The sequence below is a fragment of the Octodon degus genome, unplaced genomic scaffold (genome assembly GCF_000260255.1).
Source record: "Octodon degus isolate 3935 unplaced genomic scaffold, OctDeg1.0 scaffold00083, whole genome shotgun sequence".
NCBI lineage: Eukaryota > Metazoa > Chordata > Mammalia > Rodentia > Octodontidae > Octodon > Octodon degus.
Window position 1 is genome coordinate 2,070,776 of NW_004524659.1, and position 22,363 is coordinate 2,093,138.

A 22,363-nucleotide genomic window follows, 5' to 3' on the forward strand; every position below is an offset into this window, starting at 1 on the left:
CCAGAACCCACCCTTTTTTCCTAATCTACTTGGCAGCTAGGTAGGGGGATAAATTTTAAAGAGACAGGAGTAGAACACATGTTTGGAATCTTACTGCAATAGTCCAGGCAAAAACTGACAAGAGCTCAATATCAAGTGCAGAGAGGCCTACAGGCTCTGGACTCAAGAATCGCCGAAAAAAACAAGTTTGGCTCCACCAACAAACCGATTGAGGACACGGTACTTCTGTGCTTTAGTTTTTCCTTCTATGAACTAGTAATAGCAATTATCTGATATTTCCTAAGAATTAAATGCAATCACATTTGTAACTTTGACTAGATATCACTATGCAAAGTTAGTCATTATAATGGTACAGATGAGAGATTGAAGATATGCTACACTGAAGTAACTAAACTTAGCAGGAGGGTGGGCAAGACAGCCCAGCAGACTAAGTGCCTGCTTATGAAATTGCAAGGACCAGGGTTCGATCCCCAGTATCACATGCCACGCAGCCTGGCTCCCATGCATGCTGAGACAGCTACCAAAACAGGGCTGGGTGGTGTATTTTGGAACCTGTACTTCCAGTGCTGGGGAGGCTGAAAACAGGAGGATCACTAAGTCCAAACTGTGTAGTGAGACCCTATACCAAATATAAATAAATAAACAAACTGCAGGATTTAGAGAATGATTTGGGCACAGGAAGGAGAGGTAATGGGAAAAAAAAAAAAAAAGGCAGGGAAGATACCCAGTTTTTAGCTTACCAGGTATCTTACTACATCGACCACCACTGGTGATGAAGAAACTGGTTCATGCAGAGATTATTTTCTTTTCCTTAAAGTATTAACAAGATATCTACAAATAGACATGTATAGTGTACAGCTGAATACAAATATGAACCTCTGGAAAGTGGTATAGGGGAGTCATTATGAAATAAGTAATAGTAAAATGTGACTATAAAGCCGAGATATTTTTTATTCTAAAAAATAAGGACTTTTATTTGGTGCTAATGGATAAAATGTAACAAAATTCAAATACAGGAAATTACAGAAGTTGAGATTTAGTACTAGAAAAATAGAGAATGACTTCTATCTAATGTATATTTTTGTTTAGAAAAATGAGTGTGCTAAAGCATTTTAATCCAGAGTCATAAACACCAAACAAGAAAAAAATTCCCTTTATAATTTCAGATCGGGTCCAAGATTTTGCAAAGCCATTTATCTCTATTAAAAATAAAATTTACAAAAATTACATTTTATAGCAGTTTCGGAAAGCATAAGGAAAAGGGTGGGGCCTCAATACTGTCCCAAGAGTGATTCCCCGCAAAAAGCAGCTCTTCACGGTCAGGACACTAACAGATCAGATTTCATCTATTTTGTCATTTCTCCTTAATACTGAGTTTTGTTCCTCTAAGTGAAAAGCCTAACATAGGTCTGCTTTATCCACTTAGCAAAATATCAAGTGATATGAACTGTCCTGCCATTTGTGGAACAAAGACTTTATTTAAAACTAAGTATTACTAGGATTTAACAGTATGCCATCATGAAACTCCAAACATCATGAGACATAAGCAACCCCCAAGACACAGCAATTTCAGCTCAAAGCAGCTGTGATGCCACCACTAGGAAACCTGTGAGCTTTCTGCTTCATTTTCCCTCACCACACAGACTCTAATACAGGAATGTTTGGCCCCTCGAGGTCTCACATGAGGACTGGAAGCAGCAGTCTGGGATGGGTATCAATATTACGTAGCAAGAGCACTGCTGCCATTTTTGGCAACACCAGTCTTTAGTGTATGGTTAGCTCCCTCACAACTAAACATTTTATATCCCTGCTCAGCCACCACCCAATACCAGAACGCAACCGGATGGAGTCTCTGAATATAAAAATAGTACTTTCATGTCCCATCAATTCTAGAATGATTAACAGAAACTTTAGTGGGTTTCTGTTTTGATACAAGCACCCAGCTGCTAACATTAAATAATGCAATCCTTGATAAAAGTTCTCTTTGGATAGCCCTAACCACTTAATCTCATTTGCTATTTCCTCAAGTATGCACATGATCACAAGGTAGATTCTGTAGAATGCAGACATTACTGACAAACCTCCCAACAGCCCAAGCCAGACAAACCCATCAAAAAGTAGCTGTGACGTTCAACAAAGGACAAGCCCCATTCCTTGATCCAGGGAGAATATCAGACCTCAGTCCTGCCTCACCTATGTTAACTGTGTAAGGCCAGGTCTAGACAGGAGGCAGAAGGGATAAAATGTTGATGCTGACATGCTCTCCTTGCGCCAACCCCACCCACTCACAATGAAGTGACAAATGCTGCAAACCTGACAGAAACAGCTTAAACTGTAATCACTACAGACAAAACAAGGCCAACTGTCACAAAAAGGTAGTATTAAGTCTCAGATGCTCCTTTCTGCCTCCTCCTACAGTAGACACAGGATTAGGGACTTGAATACCCTCCAAGCCAAATGAAGGAAATAACAGAAGCACTCCCATTTTGGAAAGCTTCTCTCAAATATTATCTAACTACTGCCTCTTAAAATTAAAAAATTCTAGGAGCTAGGGAGACAGCGCAGCAGTCTATGTGCCTGCCTGGCAAGCACAAGGACCTGGGTTCAAAACCCAGTACCACATGTCATGCCGGCCCCAGAACCCTAGGCAAACCATGGTTGGCCCCTGAAGCAGGGCATGGTGGTACATGCCTGTAATCTTAGTGCTGGGGAGGCTGAGACAGGAGAATCACTATGAGTCCAAGCTGTATAATGAAACCCTGCACCAAATCAATCAATAAATAAAAGGTTTTTTAAAAATTATATTCTAAGTACCGTACTAACAAACTCTCATAGGGATCAAAAACTTCATGACCTTTCACACAGACAAAACAAAACAAATCCAGATAATTGCACCTGAAGGAAAAAACCCAAAGACATGCTAACTCCTCTTTCCCACAGGTTTCACTCAACATTATTACAGATTACAGTTCGGGAGAAAAAAAGCCACTTACAGACACCTGTGAAAAAAGGAGAAACACACCGAGATGACCAGCTAATCATACTCAGCCTAACAAGCAGCTTTGTAGAATCTGTGCTCTGATATAGAGCAGGAAATAAACAATTAAACAAAAAGTAAAGGAGAAAGTCAATTATAGATTTCACCAATATCTTGTACACCAGTTTGTAATTTTTAATTAGAATTGTTATCAAAGACAACATACCTTTCAAGTCTGACAGTTTAACAATGTTTAGCAGTGGCTTTATTACGTGAATGCTTGAAATTATTCAACATTAAATTCAATGCACTTCACATTAATGTTTGCAAATACATTATTAACAATTTTTAACTATTCCAAATTAACCAAGTTGAAGTACAGAGAGCTTGCTCTCAACTCTTCTGCCGTGATAGGAAGACTACAAGAAGCCTAGCCTAGGACTTGAGTCCAAGTCTCTACCCAACAATCACTAAATCATCACTGGTGAACTCATACGTGGGAACTTCAAGGTTGAGGGGCGCAGGCCCCTTCCTGATCCTGCCAGAGGCATCATAGTGTGACCCATGGCAAGGGCAGTAATAACCACCAAAATCTCCTGCATTTGCAATGGGTACACAACCAAGATGAGTACAAACACCAATCAGGATAACCCACTCAGGTTTCTTGACTCGTTCTAAATCATGCTGTGGGTCCCTCAGCTGGGACACTTCAACCGCAGCTTCTTGCTCAATTTCCTTCTGGGCTCTATGACGCACAAACAGGGGTTTGCCTCTCCACTTGAAAGCCATGTTCTTGCCTTCCGGAATATCAGACAACTTGATTTCAATTTTCGACATGGCCAGTACATCGGCAGAAGCACTCATGCTGGAAACAAACTGGGTGACAGCATTCTTAGCAGCATATGCGACACCCACAGTAGTTGTTGCAGTTACCAAATATGAGAAGCCTTTTCTAGCTTCACTGCTCTCCTTTGAAGACTTCGTGCTATCTAAAACTTCAGCGCGGCGATAGTCGGAGAAGTCAGGCACTCTGACATCTGTATGGGAGTAACGAACAGATGCAGGGACTGCAAGACAAATAGAAGGTTAGAAAACAGATGAGAACCCTGATGGGCATGTCAGGTAACAGACTTAACTGATTCACAAGCAAAAAAATCGAATTCTAAAAGTGCAAAACATACTAGTCTCAGAAATACTCAAACTGGCAGTGCTAGCATAAAAATACTAAAATGAAACGCAGTTGACCTCTCACATTGGCATTAAACTACAAGACAATACTTACAATTTTAATTCCTTCTGATTATGCACAGCTAATTCATAATTCCTAACATCTCAGTGCACTGAATTAAAAGTTAAATAGCACAATAAATAGCAATACTTCAGTTTCTACAACTGCTAATGCCTATGACACAATTGTGCTAAGTACTTCTAATATTCTTTGTGTAAGACTCCCAAATCTCATCCACTCTACCTGGCAAGCTGTGTGATCATCTTAAGGTAAATGTGAGTCTCACATTCGTAACTATGTGATCTCTGAAAGAATTGCAAAAAAATAAATTCTGTATTATTTTTATTGTTTTTGCTTTAAAATAAAAAATTCACAAATATTAAATGAAAAGAATACTGTATGTTCTTTCAGTATATGTTTTGTTGCTCAAAATTTAAGGATTTCTTTTTTAGACTTTAGGGCAAAAATATTACTTTATCTTCAAGTAAAATCACTCATGGACAGAAAAGGATATCTGTAATAAAATAGAGCTCTCAGCATGAAATCTAAAAAGAATAATTATTTCAACTTAGCAGGGAAGGGGAAAAAAAGTTCCTATATTGCCCTCTTCAGTGATAGGCAGTTGCTTCCATCAGAAAAAGATCACCTTTCATTTTCACTTTCTTTTTGTGAGTCCCTCAAGTAGGACACTTTCACTGTAGGCTATACAATGGGCCAAATGTTTGTGTCAAGTGAAGGTTACCTAAACTAGTTAAGGCCTACATATAGTACTTGGGGAGCAAGCAGTTTTTAGAAACAAGTTATGTCCTCTCATACCATTTATAAATGTCTAACCAAAAAAAGCCAAATTTATTATCACTTTGAGTATGTTTCAGGATGTAAATCTCTTTTCAAATGACTTACCTGTTTTAGAAAATATGTCATAAAGTTTCCTTTGTAGAAAAGAAGACTATGTTGTTTACTTCTAGAATATTAACATACAAGCTAATGGATAAGAACACTAAATAGAACGAATGTCACTCTCACTCAGATCTTTGGTGTCTACTCCTCCCTCACAGGTTACACATACTTTACTGGGCTACATCAAGAACTATTTAGAAGAGCGATGGCAAACCCTTTATTTAGAGCTTTCAATAATCTAAACACCCCCCTGTGGTGCATGTGCCACAGATTTGCCACCTAAATTCAACTGCCATGTTGCAAAAACCATTAAGTAATTTACATAAGCTGAGATAATTTACATAAGGTCTGAGATATAGAACCTGAGATGCTAGATAAATTCTAACCTAAAGCAAGATGCTATACTTATGGAAATATACACTAGAAAAGAGATGATCTGAAATATTTTAAACATTTTATGGGTTTTAAGCTCATCTCTGATATGCCTTGAAAATGTGCTTAAGAGATGCTACCATAATGTAAACTTCTTACCCAACTCAAAGATCTTCTGTTCCAAACTTTCCCACAATGTCTGTCACTAACCATATCATCAGAATTTTTTGGGGGGGGGGGGGGGGGATGTTACTGCAGTGTCTACAGATCTCACTACACAGATCAGACTTGTAGTGATTCTCCTGTTTTCAGTTTGCCAAGCACTGCGATTACAGGCACGTTAAGGGGGCAGCGCCAGCATGGCAGGCTGGGGATCCAACCTCCGACCCCTGCATCTGCCTAAGCAGGCACTTTAATCTGCTGAGCTATCTGGCTAGCCCTAGAAAAGAGATTTCTAAGGTAAATCTGAAGACATGATTCACATTATTGTCTTTTTTTCTCTTGTTCTACATTATTCAATTGATTGTACAAAGTATTTCTTTAAGGTAGGTAGGTTTTTTTAAAGAAATTTCTTTAGTCATATGATAAATTCTAGATACTTTTTACCTTTGCTAAAATTTCTTCTTGGGCCTAAGAGATGGCTCAGTAGAATAGGCACTTCTCTGGCAAGCACAAGGGCCTGAGTTCAATCTCCCATTCCAGCAAAAAGATAAAATAAAAAATAAAATTTATTCTTTTTTCTCTCCCAATAGGACTGGAATGGAGTAAATAATCCAAAACCCACTGATGTTCTTCAACACTCATTCATAAATATTTTGGACCAACTGTAAACTCTGAGGTGGTAGGCACAGTAAAATGAAAGACATAATTCTATGCCCTCAAGCCCAAGGTCATAACCCAACAAACACAAAATAAAATGTACAATGTTCTAGGCTATCAAGACATGGAAAATGATTCTAAATTTGAAACTGAAAAAATGGAAAGAAAACTGCGTAGAAGGATCTTTAAAACAGCAGACATGCTGGGCAGGGTAGCAAAAGCCTACTGTCTTAGCTGCCCTGGAAGAAGTGGAAAGAGCAGAGGAAAAAGTTGTCCAAGGGTCACAAATTCAAATGCCAAAGGAGCCAAGCAGGTAACACAAAATACGAAGTAACTTGGTGATGACTGCGTCTGCATGGAGCCCAGACAACTATGGGAGCAACCAATACATAGCACACTGCAGACTTCACCCATGGGGAAACCAGGGCCCTGTGCTGCCAGATTCCAATATTTCAAGACTCCAGAAGATTTATTTTAGTAAGTGCCATTTCACAATCTTCCACTCACAAAAGAATAAGAAATAAAGCGCAGCACACAAAATAAACTGTGATCTTCTCACTGAGGATGTGACATAAACTCCTGGGAAAAGCTGAACGCCTAAGTATCCAGTCTGGTCATATCCGTCATTTTCTCTTACAGTCTATTTTTCTGTTTTTCATCAACCTCTGCCTCCTCTGGAGGATTACACTGTTGTAAGAGACCTTTGGCCAAGTGCCTGACCTTAAGTGACTGAAGTTGTGTTAATGTTTTGGGGAACGGTGCGAATCGATGAAGGAGAAAGACTAAAGGAACGGGTAGTGTTGTAGGGGGAAACGTCCCAAATCCCAGTAACAGTTCATACTTTTTGAGCATTTATCATAAAACTTTTTCGTGTAAGCCTCATGACAACCCTACGAAATTCGAAGACGCACAAATGTATTCCTCAGACGAGGAGGAACATTTACAAACTTGCTCAAGGTCAAACTACCTGTAAGCAACAATACTTCTATCGGATTGTGCTGGGAGACACCTGAATCGACCTCTACGCATGACCAGGTACAACGTCTGGCCTGCAGACCGGGGCTCCCACCCGCGCCAACGCAGACAGCCCCTCACAGGCCGGGAGGCCGGCGGGCGGCGTCACGCTCGCGCGCCCCATTCCGCGTCCCCAGCCCGCCTGGCGGAGGCGCAGCGCTGCTCAAGGCCGCCCAGTCCAGAAATTGCACCTCCCAAACAGGGCCGCCCTCCTCGGCTGCTCCCAGGTCTAGGCCTCGGAGGGAGAGAGAAAAAGGGGTGCCCTCTGCCCGGCTCACCATTGAGGCTCACGGAGGCGACCAGAGGCCGTCCCACGGCCTGGCCACTCAGGGACTCCCGGCACAGGAAAGGTCGCTTCACGTCCAGCACCAGCGGCTCCGGGGTGGCGGGCACCGAAGCCTGTACCAAGGGCCTCAGCGCGCCCACCACCCCGCGGGACGTGGCCGAGAGGACGGGCGCGAACGGGCCCGAGCGGGCGGCGACCGACAACATGGCGACTACTGCACCACAGGCCGAGCCGGTTACGGAGATGACCTTCCGCCCGCGTCGCAGATTTGAGGAGGCGCAGGACTTGTGACGTCAGCGCGACGGACGCTGCGGAGCCCCGAGGGGCGGAGTCAGTCGGAAAGGCTCGCGTTGGGGGCGGGACCTATGCGGAGGCGGGGGCAAGGGGCGGGGCTTAGCGCCAGATCCTTCTGTCCTGAGCTCATTCTGCTCTCTTACTGACTTAAGTTGGTCCTCGAGAAGGGGCCGCGAGAAACATGCTGTGGGCTGAGTTTGCGATTCTTTAACTTCATGTATGCAGACCTAAAGATAACAAAAAATCTAATAGTTTAAATGGGGGAGGGGGTTCTTCCTTACATACAGATGACCCAGAATATAGTAACTTCCATGTGATGTTTCTTTACCGTCGTATAACAACAAATGGCCATAAATCTGTGTGTAAAACTTAATAATGATAATGAACGAAGCTTGTTGAGCGTCTGCTATGCATTGGATTTTGTGTTTTCCTGCATTCTTTTGCTTGTAATTAAATTCCCTATGAAGAAACAGCAATTTTTCACAACATTTTACCATTGAACATCCAGTCCCTGTGGAGATGCTCTGCCCGGGCCAGACTGCTTCTCACAGGGTTTCCCAAGGTGAGGCTTTAGGGAGTGCATAAAGGGAACTCTTTCTGTCACATGGCGAGGAAGTGGCTCTTATTTTACTTTCAGTCTTTATGGTAACACTTATATGAAAGCCTGACTTTGGTGCGAATATAATTTCAGTTCATCTCCACACTTACTAACCTCTCCTCTGAATTAGCCTGGAATTCCGAATAAGCCTTGAATTCAAGCAGACAACTGAATCCAAAGACAATTTAATAATATTGTTTATTTGAGGCTATTTACTTTTTTATCCACGATGGCTATATTCTCATGAGATAGTCTATAATCTTGAGAGATAAAGTTTCTTCTTTTCGTTCTTTTATGTAAATCGCAAAAGTTACTTTGACTGTTAAGGATACACAAATACAAATATGAGCAGTACCCCGACTTGGCAGAGCTGTGCTATGATGTGGAAGTGGGCCGCTGAAGTTCCTCAGCAGGACTCTGCCCTGCATGCACTCTGACTTAGGCAAGTTTCCTGACCGGACTGGGCCTCAGTTTCCTCATGCATAACATCGAGGTGCTTTTGGTGGCACCTGCCTTGTGAAGTTACTGGATGAAGTAAATGTGCTGATATAAGCAAAGCACGTAGAAGGAAGCAGCAGCAAGTGAGGGTTTGCTGGCAGTGCTTTTTCCTGAAACGGGATCACTTGTGGAGCAACACCTCATTCCTCTACTGACCCATTGCTGTTCCTCTCTAGGCTCACTACACATGGACCACTTTCTTTTTGACTCTATCAAGGCTAGGCCTTGGCCGTGCTTATGGTCTCTGGGACTGTGTTACACTCTTAAGTCGGTGAGCTGCTTCATCAAGTGGCACTCTGACTGGGCTTGTTACCCAGCAACAACCGAAGGGTAAAACAGACACTTCCACAACGACTATACAAGCCAGGCACAGTTTGAGGGCTTTATATGAAATTATCTAATTCCTGACAGGCCTTAGACGGTGATAAGAATAAATGAAAAATGCATAAATAATCTTCACAAGGTCTGCACAGTCTTGGAGTAAGGTGAGCAGGACAGAAGTTGTTATCTCCATACTCTGGGTTCAATCCCAGCTCTTTCACTCACTAGCTGGATTGTAGGGCAGGTTATATAAACTTTGCATGTGCCTCAGATGACAAAATAATAGTATTCACCCCCCCCAAAGAGTTATTATAAAAATTAAATGGCTCAATAGATGTCAAGTGCACAGAACTCTGCCTAACATAAATGAGTGCTATGTAAATACCTACCACCACCACCACCACCACCATCATCATCATCATCATCATTCATCTCTCCATTTTTTAGATGAATAAACTAAGACAGAAGACAAATGACTTACCCACAGACACATCACTGATAAGTAAAAGAAGCTGTTTGTTCTGGGATCTAGTCCAGAGTTGTAGCAGCGAGAAGGGTAACTCTGTAGCTGAGTATCTCTACTTTGGCAGAAGGAAGGAGGTCAACAACTAGAAGTGGCAGGGGTATTGGAAGTTGAACCTATAGAAGTTGATCTGACACTAGGTAGTTTTTGGCTTTTTTAATGAAAAAGATTATGATGTTACCTTTTATGTTTCAGCTTACTCTTTCCTTAAACACTGTATCTTGAAGGCGCTGGATACAAACAACCTGACTGACACACCAGCTCTACCCCTTACTAGGCGAGTGACTTAGCGAAATACTGAGCTTCAGATTCCTCATCTATAAAACAGGAGAAAACTGGGATTGCTTTACAGATTATATAACATATATGAACTACAGTGTTTGGTATACAACAGGAGCCTACTAAATGTTTGCTGTTATTTTTGCAAAGTAGAAAGACAACATGGCAACAAGCCTGGCAGCATAAATCATCGATAAGCTTCTTAGTAACCAGTACATTTGAAAAACAAAGTATGTGGATGGACAAATGCAACGGGAGGCGCAACATAAAGCCTTTGTTTTAACCAGTAAATGGTTTGTTTCTATCAGCTATCAGGGTCATAGATTGGACAGCCATTCTCTCCCCTATTAGTTCCACTAGAGACCTATTGAACAAGTATACATGGTGCCATAGGCCTTAGAGCTATTTGCTGACGTTTGCAGATTGTGAGTCATCCACATGGGCACTGATACGCAGATGAATACCCGCCCCAAGCCCTCCCCAGATGCCCATGTCCTGCTCTCTGGAACCTGAGAATGTTGCATACTCTTTTACATAGCAAGACACTGTGGATATGATTAAGGCTCTTGAGATAAAAAGGTTACCCAGAGTTGTCCAGGTGGCCCAGTATAAGCACAGGGTTCTTAAAAGAGAAAAGGTGGGGGAAGGAGGTGGCCTGAAATGATGAATGCAGGTGGTTGACAGAGGCTGGGAAAGGTAAGGAAACAGTTCCTGTTATAGACTCTCCAGAATAAATGCCACCCTGAAGACTAGTTTTAGACTTCTGACCTCCAGAACTGTAACATGATATTATGTTGGTTTAAGCTACTAACTTTATTACAGTATAGTACAATGCATTCACATACACACACACGTGCACACACACACACACACACACACACACTTGTCTTTCCCTTAAAACTTTAAAGATGTGGCCACAGTTAGCTCTGTGTTTGGTGCTGTTAGCCAGAGCAGGCACTTGCTTGCTGGTTTGAGTCCTCTCCCACTGAGTCCATTTCATCAGGTGCATTACCTGCCTACCCCCACTGAGGCCCCTGACTAAAAGATTCAGGTTTCCAGAATTTTATGATAAAGCTTGACCCACTGCTAAAAGCAGCAGGTTGCTAACAAGCACTGGAATCTCCTAATTCCAAGAGTGAGACTTGTATTCTGGGACGCTTGCTGTTCCCTACCCTCTTGACGCTTCCATCTGGAAAACAGGTTATGCAGGGGGTGGAGTGGAGAAGTAGATTGTCCTCTTATTTATAAAGTGGCAATTATGCCTAGGATTCTGGACGCATGATCCACCTCGGGGAACGTGCCTCCCCCGCCACATGCAGCTCACCTTGTGCCTACACCAAAGGGCAGCTGCCACTCCGCAGAAGGAGCCCCATGCCTGTGCTTGTTTCCACCCCATTACCTAGGGAAATTCCTGGCTTCTCATCTCCAGCTCCAGCCCTTGTGACAGCTTCAGGCCCTGCCGTCAGCAGACGTCCCTCGCTTGAGCAGTGAGACATGAAGACTGGCAGCCGCTTGAGAACTGCACAGACTGTCCCCAATTTAAGCCATTTAAAATGCATTTGTGTTCCATAAAACTCATTTCCGTAATCCTGTGCCCCTACCTCTTTGAAAGATAGTAACCCTAGGGAGGAGAACAAATTAGCCAGAGAGGAGAAGTTCAGACATGCTAATATTTTAATCGCTCCTTTCTTTAACACATTAGTCACATTCATTAAGTATGATTAATTTGCAAGCTTTGTTGAGAATCCTATCAGTTTCCCTATCAGCCACACATCCATCTCTTGCGGAGTGAGTTGCAAGAGTGGCACTGAAAATCTCCACTTTTTACACCTGGATTGTATTATGTGCCCCTTGAAAAATGTGTCAAGTTAATTGAACCTATTTATATAAAACATTTGCTAAGGGCCTGGGTTTCTGAGTCAGGAGGGCTCGGCTTGATCCAGACTCCTCCTCTCCCTGTCTGACTTGTTTGGGAAAGTTACTAAAGCCTTCTAGGTCTTAGATTTCCCATTTGAGAATTCATTCATTCTTTCATTCAAAAGACATTTGTTCAATGATTACTATATGTAATGTTATCTGTCTATTGCTGGAAATAGTGGTAAATATAGAAGAACAAATATGTTTGGGCTTGAGAACCTTGTATTTTAAGGGAGTAAAATGGACAATAAATAAATAAAACAGGTGAGGTAGTGATACAATGTATGAAAAAAAGAAAAGATGGCATAGTGTCCTGGCCTAGTGGTAGAGGGTGTTCCTGCTCGAAGGGAAATCAGAGATCACCAGTACAATCGGATTCCCATTTTATAGGTGAAAATATTTACACCTCAGAAATATGCTTTGTGGGTCCATTCATCAAATGAGTGTTGAGCATCTACTCAATGCCAGATCCTGGCTAGAGGCCGGGCACTCAGGCACTTCTCTTGAAGCACTTGTACCTGCTCACTGCACTGAGCTGTGGCTTTCTTTCTCTGGGTATGAGAGCCAGGGAACCAGGCAAGGTGCTGCCCTACTGCCATCTGCTTGCCTCTAGCTAGCTCCATGATGACTCTGAAGGTGCAGAACGGAAAGTGAGTCCCCATGCTGCCAGGGGGAGGCCTTCAGAATGTAATCCTCTCTCCTCTCCAGAAAGCCACCATTTCTGCATCACTTTGGGGCTTTCATGCCACCCAGTGCTCCCCCACCCCAACTCTCAGAGTGGGCATATCCTTAGAGCGACAGGTCAAAGGCAAGGTGTTCTGCTGGAGAATTAGACATTTTCAGTAGAGAAGGGAGGGTTGGAGATGGGTAAGTTGAAGAAGTACTCCTCTGGTAAACCTTGCATAACTTGTGGAAGACAAAGAATGTGTTCATGTAATAGTGATGCAATCTATGAAGAAAAGAAAATAAGACAGGGAGAGGAGGGAGAGGAGAGAGTGCTGGTCTGGCGGTAGAGGGTGTTACTCTTCAAAAGGAAGTCAGAGATCGTGACTTCAACCATATCCCCATTTTACAGGTGAAGAAGAGAAAAAGAATGACTTCTCAATCTCCCTCTCTACCAGCCAAATGGATTTCATATACCTACTCATCTTATATTCAACTAAAAACTATTCACAGCTTTTTCTGTCAATCAAGTGAAGCTAAGATTCTGGGGTTCTGATACCTGTATCCCACTTTTCCAGAGAGTGACTCAGCAGACCACCTCCTCTCTGGCAAGGAGCAGGCTCCCTAAGTCTCTAGGGTAGTCTCAGACAGACTTAGTGTTTTAGTCTATTTCTATTACTGGAACAAAATACTAGAGCTGGGATGCTTTATAAAATAAAAAGTTTCATTTAGCTCACATATTTTTGGAGAGCGAAAGTCTAATCTGGGCAGCCTCACCTGTGAAGGCCTCCTCCATCTCATGGTAGTTGACATCACATGAAGGGAATGTATGCAGACAAGGGCCAGTGACAAGGCAGAAGAGGCCTGAAGGGAGATGCTGGCCTTTATCACAACTTGCTCTTATGGATACTAATCTAATCCCAAGAGAAGGGAAGTCACCATGACAACAAGCATTGCTGTCCCTTAAAAACTTAATCACCTCCCTTCAAGAACCCATGACATCAAAACTGTTGCACTGGGGAATTAAGCTTTAGCATGGATTTTGGTGGGGGGGGGGAAAACCACATTAAATCCATAGTTCCTGGAGTTGAGAGATAGAAGTGGAAGTACCTCTTCTGCTCAGTCTCAGGCTACCCACCACATAAACAAGATCTGTACAACATAGCTACGAGTCATAATTCCTTTCTCCAAGTCGTGCCCCCAAAATAAAACATTTTTTAAAAAAAGTTAAATTGAAGCTCCACTTGTCCAGTGTTGCTGCTGGAATAATAAATTCATGGGTTAAATAAGAAATTTCACTTATACTTAGTTCCAAATTGATGTGCTTGGGAAAGGAGACGGTGATATGCTTCGTAGTTAATTTGTATTTCGAGGTATAATGAAGGCAGTACTCATTTGTTCATCCAAATGCCCTTTCATCATTGAATCTTGAAAGCACTTTTCTAAGCATACTAGGAATAAATTAAGTTGGAAAACTTCCATGGAAGAAATTAAAGTGAAAATGTAATTTTTAGGAACGACTTGAGTTCATCCATTCACTTGTTCCGTAAGTATACTCGCTTATTTGTCTCACAGTTTTCTTTCAAGAAAGGAGGAACTGTATGTGGCAGGTAGAACCACACAACAGCCAGACCCCCAGTGTCTTAAAACAAGCCCAAGCTGAATGAAAACTGCCTTCTTAAGCGAAGTGATGGTAATTAAACCAGATGTCCTATAACGAGATGTGCTGGTTAATAAATTATTTGATTACTAGATATGGTAAGTATACCTGTAATCAATACAATTGCCTAAAAGCTCTGAATTAGAAATTGTGCAATAAAACATAACTGAAAGGTATTAGGAATAGGTAGATTTAATTACAGGGAATGACTAATTGATCGTTCAGAGACTATTGATCTACAACTTATTTAATTCGTTGCAATTAAATTTGTCAAATTTGAGTCTGGATAACTGATGATTTGCCCTGTGAATGCTAGAACTGGAAGGGATGTGAATGATGGAAGATCCAGGTCTAGAACTGTGAATCTAATGGTTCTGCACACGAGCCCTGTGCCATCCCTATTGCCACCCCAGGGACCCTGAAGCTCACCTGCAGAAGCCTCCAGCTCCTCCTTGCTAAACTCTTGGTTTAAGTGCAGCACTAGCTCCGTGTCCCTCAGGCAGACCTGGGAAAGTGTCCAGCCAATTGCCTTTCATTTCCTTTTGTTCAATTTTCTTAGATGCAAAAAGAGGTTTCTAAGAATGCGTAGTATCATGATGTGGAAGAGAGAATGAAAATTTGATATGTCTCAGACAACGCTCAATATGTTCTGATTAGTATTTTCCTACAACTACTATCACCAGCCTGCCTCCTCTGAATGCTTATAGGATGTAGGGTTAATGCCCTCATTTACACTGCAGTATCCTATCCTACATTCTTCTCTATATCATTTCCTCTAAAGGAGCTCTGTAGGGTGAGGACACAGTCTTGTAAACTTTTATTTCCTGCACAGAAGTATTGTTCTGTCAACAGTTGTATAAGAATAGCTGAATTTCTTCTACTAAATCTATGATGACATTTTATTCATGGAGATAGAGCCAAAGAAATTCATGCTGCTTGAAGAGAAATAAACAAATGCTTATGCATCTCTGAGGTTCTGCAGAGAAAGTAGTGTCACCAGTGAAACCTCTGATTAGTCTCAGAATCTGGTGGGGGGAGCAGCCCTAAGGTGCCCTGGGGTGAGGTACAATATGGAGAGGGAAAAAGCAAAACCACATGGCAACATGAGGGAAGAAGGCAGACGTAGGGACCTGTCACTGATCCTGGTGGAGTAAGCCTGCCTGCTACCTAAGCATGGGGCAGATACATCTATGGAGGAAGGCATTTGTTCCTCTATCAGATCCTACAAGAGATTTTTCTCTAGCTTCACCTAGAAAAGGTAGGAAATCTAGGTAGATCCCCTTGGGAGCCAGATATGAATGTCTGAAGGTTCCAGAAATCAAAGCTTATCTACTCTCTCAGCTGAACTCTTATATGGGATTGTTGAGCCCAAATTTCTTTATAGCTCTGTTTAACCATGAGGCCAAATATCCACACTTCTTCCCACTTTTTTTGTGGAATGACAACCCAGATCTAACAGAATATGATCTGACTTGTGGAGACACAAAAATGAAGAGGCCACAGGAGCCCTGAGCTTTAAGCAAGGTAGACAGAGCGTGGAGACAGTAGACTTGTCCCTAGAGTAAGAGCCACTCTCTTGCTGCGCTAGGAGCCCTGCCCGCATGCCCTTCTAGCTTCAATTTGCACTCACAGCTATCTTTGTTGTAGTTGTAGATGTGTTCAAAGTAAACGAGTAGTCAGGCTCATGAATATGAATGTTCAGGGGTGTGCAAACAGTGGTTACAATAATGAAAATTTACCTCTGGACTTAGTATCCACTATATGGGGTTGGTTAGATTAAGGGCATTCATAAATGACTTTGCCATCTTTTAAACTTCAGTCTAGATCTATATTTAATAATATGGTAAATGATGCTCAGTGTTTTAACTAAAAAAAGCACCTTAGATAAGCTAGGATTCATAATATGCGTGTATCTTAAGACACACTCTGAGGTCTCAAGACTTTATCAACTTTATCAACATATTTACTGCATATGCCAGTAAATGAATGTTTGCAAAACAAATCTTATTGTGAAGCAAATGAAATGTTAACAGTGATTATCTTTGAGCAAATATTATTACATTATTATCACAGTTTTTTCCTTTTTTCTTCTTGTCTATTTTTCCATATTGTCTGCTGATTTAATGTGGAGTTTACATTATCATTGCCATTAAACTATAAAGAAGTAAATATCCACTTGAGAAGTAGAGAAAAGAAAATCTGACCCACTTCTGCTTTGAAAATATAGGAAAGACTGGCTAGGAAGCACCCTTCCATGGCTGGGGCTGGCATTCAGAGAGCAAAGAGACCGGAGACCCTACTCATGCTTCCTCCCCGGCCTGCCCACCTCCCCAACTTTCCTGCTCTCCCCTAGTAACTCCTGGCACCCTGCATTCCCGGGCTCCTCCTGTTCTTCTACAGCGTCATGCTCCCTCCAGCCGCAGGGCCCTCGTGCCAGCTATGCACCGGCCTGCTCCATGCCCTAGGTGTTTACACAGGTGTGTCCCTTTTGTCAAGTGGTCATTAGGTTAAATTCCACTTCACCTTTTGCACCTTTGAGCCTTTTGTTAATACTCAGTTTTAACTGATTTTCTCACCTTTCACATTCTTCATCACTGTCGTTCACTCCATCCATTTACTTGTTGTTGTTGTTGTTGTTGTTGTTATTATTTTGTATTTTAGGGAGCGGTATACAGGGTGGGTGTTCAGGGTCTCACTACTAGATTAGACTCATAGTGATCTGCCTGTTTACAGCCTCCCAAGAGCTGGGATTACGGGCCACGCCTCCATGCCCAGTCTCAATTGCCATCTCAGCATGCCCTGGAGGCGGGGCTAGCATGGCAGGCCCAGGGATTGAACCCTCAGCCCCTGAGCCTGCTTGCAGTCACTTTAATTCACTGAGCTATTTGGCTGGCCTCCATTTACTTATTTGGTGCATTTATTGCTATATGAGTCAATGATGTTTATTTCTTTGCATACTCACTCAGAGCAACTCAGAGCATCTGCTATAGCCATATAAGTATGTATAAAAAAATACTAAGCACAAATGTCTGCCCACCTCCATGAAGCCCAAAATAAAAATACCACTGTGTTTAAGTATAAGAAGCTCTGATGGACTTCTATATTTCCAGATTTCTCTACTTACCCCAGAACCTCACAACAATAAAGTTGGCCCCATGTATGTGCTCAGGAAATAAATACTTAGTGGATAGATAATAAATGAAACTTAGGGAAGGAAACAGGAGAAAGTTACTTCTAAAAGGAATGCTTTCAAGACCCTGATGAGTGAAAGCAGTAGCAATTGGGTGGCAAGAAAGCCTCGGGAAGGTGGCAGGCCCAGAATTACCCAAGGCGCATGCCCAAAACAGTCTGGTCCAAGAGCACGTGGCACAGTCAGTGGCCTCCCAACCCCAGTAATGGATGTCACTCTCTAAAGCCAGGAAATTGTAACCTGCTAACTTGGTAAACAAAGCTGTTTTTAAAACATGAAGGGGAAAAATAATCCATTCTCAGGAGACACTACTACATTAACTTGAGCCCAGCACAATGGTATTTTTTATGACCAAGTTATCAATTATTGAATACATAAGTTTCAAATGGAAATGTTGGCATAATAATTAAATCTATGGCACCATGAATAACCAACAATAACCATTATTATTTTATATCCCATGAATGCTTGCTTTTTAGAAAATTCAACTTGCTCAATGTTTTCTTTTAACATAAGTTAAGAGGTAATTCGTATGAACATAAATGACCTGCATCAATTTAGTGGCATTATGAATCAATTAGCTACAATCCACCATAACTAATTGGGAAAACTCAACTGCGCTTTCCATCTCTTTTATATATAGCCAGTTCTTGCTACATTACACCTTTTCAGATATTAAGTGCCGAGCAAGCTTGCTTCTTTAAAAGGTTAATTATCCAGGACAGGTTTATGGAACCTTATCTAAAGGGCATATATTCTACTTCTTTGGCATCTTGGATTTATGTGTTTACAAACAGAAGATAGTCAATGAGATCTCCTTCCCTTCTCTGGGTTTTGCCAGTACTGTGTATCTCGCTTTGTTAATGCTTCTCCATTTCTGACTCTGGCAGAGTAGAAACACCCAACTCACTGCTTTAAATGCAGTGAGTGACCAGGTGAGTGAAACAGACCAAATCCATCCCCAGCCCTGCAACATCTGGGGAAGAACGCATCAGAAGGAGCCCTCCGAGCAAATCTGGTCCATGACCATAATATCTTCAGCTCATCAAATGTTAGGGGGAAAAGGAATTGTCAGCTAATACTTTCAATGTGGAAGTTTTTCACAAATACATGCACCCATGATTACATTTCTGAGTTATCTGGAGAAACCAGAAAGGCCAGCAGTATTGGCCACATTGCCAGAGGGCAGCAAGGACCCACAGGAATCCCCCTGTTTATCTAGAGTTGGAGTCTTACAGTTTCTCTACTGCTCCTTCAAGCTCTTTTTGTCCTCCCGAATCAGAAGTCCAGCACAGGTTGCCATTTACCATCTGATCTTGGGTCTACTCAAAACACTTGTGCTACCTGTCTGTCTCCTGTACCAATAAGACATGTTATGAGAGGCGAGGCTGTGTCTGTGCCTCCATGCGACCAGGCATCAGAGGAAGGCGGGCCTCCAGCACTCAATCCATCTCTCACAGAAGAGGCACACACTAACCACTGTGGAAGAATGGCATCGCAGACACTGTAGGAAACAAAGTGAGGTAGAGTCTGGGGGTTGGGAGTGAGGGCTGCTTCTATTGGTTGATCAGTGAGTTTCTTTGTCATGTTGACACATGAGCAGAGAGCAGAAGGAGGTAGCATAGAAACAGCAGGGTGAGCGCTGAAGGCATGTTCAGAGAGCCCAAGGTGAGAATAAGATTGGCTCTCCAACAAGGCCAGGGTGCTGGAGGAGCCAGCGTAAGGTGAAAGATGAGCAATGCCCTGGTTGGCAGAAGGCCGTCTTACCTTAATTTCCTCCAAGAACAGATCCTAGACAAATGTTTGTGTGCAGAAACTTGATTTGGGGATACGATCTCAGAGAAGTGAACTGAAAGAAAAAGATGTAAAGCGAGAAGGGAAGAAAAATCAATATGAGGATGCCTTATTGAACAGGTCGTGGGTTGTGAGGATTGTGCTCAGTCCCCCTAGGAGTTTCTGAGTAGGCTTTTCTAATGAGCCTCAGAGCCATCAGTGTGGGGGATAAAAGTGGAAAGCAGTTGTTTGCAGGTTTTATCCTCCCCCCCCTAGGTCAAGGGTGATACTGAAGACATTAACTTGGAAGTTTTAGATTTAACTTGCATAACTTGTAGAACATGTTTCTAGGTGGCTCCAGCACAGGGATGGACGCATTGCAGGGCAGGAGCAAGAGGTGCAGTTGGACCAGGCGCTGTCAGATTGCATCAGCGTGGTGCTGCGGAGCCAGCCAGCATGGGACTCTTCTACAACTACAGGCCAGCTGGAAAGATGTAACAGAATACAAAGAAGGTCTGATAGAGGCGCAGAGCAATGGAAATCCTTTCTCCTCCCACCAAGCCCCACTGTCTTTCACATGTATGCATCCACCTTCTCTCCTGCTGGTAAAGAGATGGATTCTTGTTCCTCTCAGCAGGGCCTCTTTCCCCCTTACCTTCTTCCTCCTGCATCCTCAGTGTGTCCTTGTCTTTACTTAGGCCACCCACCAACAAAGATGTCCTAGCAAGCTGTCTTAACCAACTTCCCTGCAGCTTTGTCTGTCTTTGGGTTTGGCTTCCATCTCTTGCTCCTGTTTGGAGAACATTTATTGAAAGAGACATTGACATTCATTCCTTTGGCCCTCTGAAAACCCACTGATCAAGACCCCCCCCCATGAGTTATCCTGAAGAAGGAGGAAAAAGAAAACAACTTGGGTAGATGAAGCTGCTAGATTACATGTCTCTCCCAACCCATTATATCCTCATGAATGAACCTGGCTCTCCATACCCGCAGGCAGACCTTGGTGATTGGGCATAGCTTGTCAAAACCAGTACTTTGGAATCAATAACCGTGTCAGCTGTAATTTATGTTGGCTCTCTTCCCTTCTTATCTAAATAGCCTCATATTCAATTTAAATGGGAAAGTCTCTGTCCTTAGAATGGAGAAAACCACAGATGACATGAGCCTTCAATTTATCCATGATCCCCCCGAGCCTGGTTGGACACCTGAATCTGCACCTCTTCTCACTAGGCCAAAGAGGTGGCTTCCAGTGGGCCTTGGGGAGGAGATTCCCAGTGGAGACAGAAGTAGATGTCAGGTGACAAGATGGAGATGAGGTGTTATCTTGTGAAGCCACTCAGAGATGGTGTAACATATAAGAGCTCACAAGAAAAAAGCAGTAGGATCTGCAGGGATTAGGAAGACTCTGCTGGTCATATTGCAGCTGCCACGCCCTTTGCTTGCAATTCCTCACCACTGTCTACCCTGTTTTCTTTTGTGCTTTCAGCCCAGCATAGAGCAGGTACAGTAAATGTTTGTCTAATGAATGACTGAAGGTAAGAACAAAAGCTGAAGGCAGGGCCTCCCTTGAGAGCCTCTGAGAGATGCCACATCTCTCTGTGTACTGTGTGTGCTGAAACTGCCTGTATGTCTGTCTGTCCTCACCACAGACTCAAAGAATGTAAGGTTCTTATAGCTAGATCTCTCTGGTTTCATAAATCTCCTTGTGCTGGAATTGTCCCAAAGTTGGGGAATGAGCAAAAATGTGACCAGTGATAGAAGTTTTAGGGTTAGATATCCCGGCTAACTATTACATTGTCGACTGGCTGCAAATACCCTGAGGACACAGATCTCCATAAAAGCTCAAGTCCATTATATAAAGTGTCTGGTGTTTATATAGAGGCTTCGCACATCCTCCTCCATACTTTGCATCATCTCCACATTACTCATAGCACTTACTCATAGCATTGCAAACCCTACATAGATAGGTATTTTACTCTGTTGTTTAGAAAACAAAACTATTATTTCAATACATTCACTTGTCTGTGGTGCTGGGCCTCATGCATGCTAGGCAAGTGCTCCAACTCTGAGCTATAGTGCCAACCCTTAGAACATGTTTGCATGCATAACTGATTGAATCAGTAAATGGAACCGCAGATACTGAGAGAAACTCTATTCGTTGTTTCATGGCCACTCCTGACTGTTTCAAGTTGTGACTGGAGGCCAGGACCCGCAGTGGTGGGAACTCTCGGTGGCCAGAACTCTCGATGCCTGCCCCTGACATGTGTCACTAGACAGTCACTTACACCGGTACTAGGTGATGGGGCAGCTTGGGCCAAGGCTGAGAAAATAAAGATAAATGGAGGAAGACCAAGACAAATGAGGACTCTTTGTTATATTTTAAAGTCAGCACAATGAATCTCAATAGATATTGAAATAAATAAATAAGCAGAATAAAACAGTCAAGTGTGAGTGCTTCCCCTACAGTAAGGGCAAGTACTGTTGCATGAACTATTCATTTCATTTTATGTATGCACACACACACACACACACACACACACATACAGATTTCGCCTCAAGGCAAAAAGTAGTTCGAGGTACCTAACTTTGGAAAAGACTGTGAAGCATCTGGAGTGTTCATCTCTGCCCTCCTTTACCTTGCTAAGGTCCTCAGCAGCCCACCCGAGGGAAAGCAGACTGCATGAAGCTGATGGGATGTGATTCCTTTAAAGTCGGGCAGAGCAGTCAGGGGGCCCGATCAGAACTCCGCCAGCAGCAAGGTCACAACCGCCTGAACAGCAAAGGCCGCATGATCAGCCGCACAACTTTCCTAGAGTAGCTTCCCACTGAGTGGTGTGATCCTTACCGGGACAGGGGTAAAGAACTGAGGCAGAACTGATTGAAGGGACACAGCTGACACCTGGACCTTCTCTGTGATGACACAGTTCTGGCAACACTGGACATCACAGGAGGCATACGACCTCTCTTCAAACTTCCAGAGAGCACTACTTACAAGAAATCACTACAAAAGGAACGAGGGAAACCTCAGAAACAGCTCTGTGCTTTTTAGTA

At 42.7% G+C, this 22,363-nt stretch overlaps 1 protein-coding gene across 1 annotated transcript; it reads right to left on the reverse strand.

The window, feature by feature from the left end:
• Window positions 1-3,149: 3,149 nt before the first annotated feature.
• Window positions 3,150-7,895, reverse strand: LOC101585350 (cytochrome b-c1 complex subunit Rieske, mitochondrial). Its single transcript, XM_004636681.3, has 2 exons — window positions 7,589-7,895; window positions 3,150-4,044 (listed from the first exon to the last, which is right to left on the reverse strand). The coding sequence occupies exons 1-2, from the start codon at window positions 7,800-7,802 to the stop codon at window positions 3,434-3,436; spliced, it is 825 nt and encodes a 274-aa protein (XP_004636738.1). The 5' UTR covers window positions 7,803-7,895; the 3' UTR covers window positions 3,150-3,433.
• Between the last annotated feature and the right edge of the window lie 14,468 nt (window positions 7,896-22,363).

Coding starts and splice junctions, on each gene's coding strand:
- LOC101585350 (XM_004636681.3), bottom strand. CDS start 7,802: ATGTTGTCGGTCGCCGCCCGCTCGGGCCCGTTCGCGCCCGTCCTCTCG. Junction 4,045..7,588: donor CGCCTCCGTGAGCCTCAATG/GTGAGCCGGGCA, acceptor TTTGTCTTGCAG/TCCCTGCATCTGTTCGTTAC.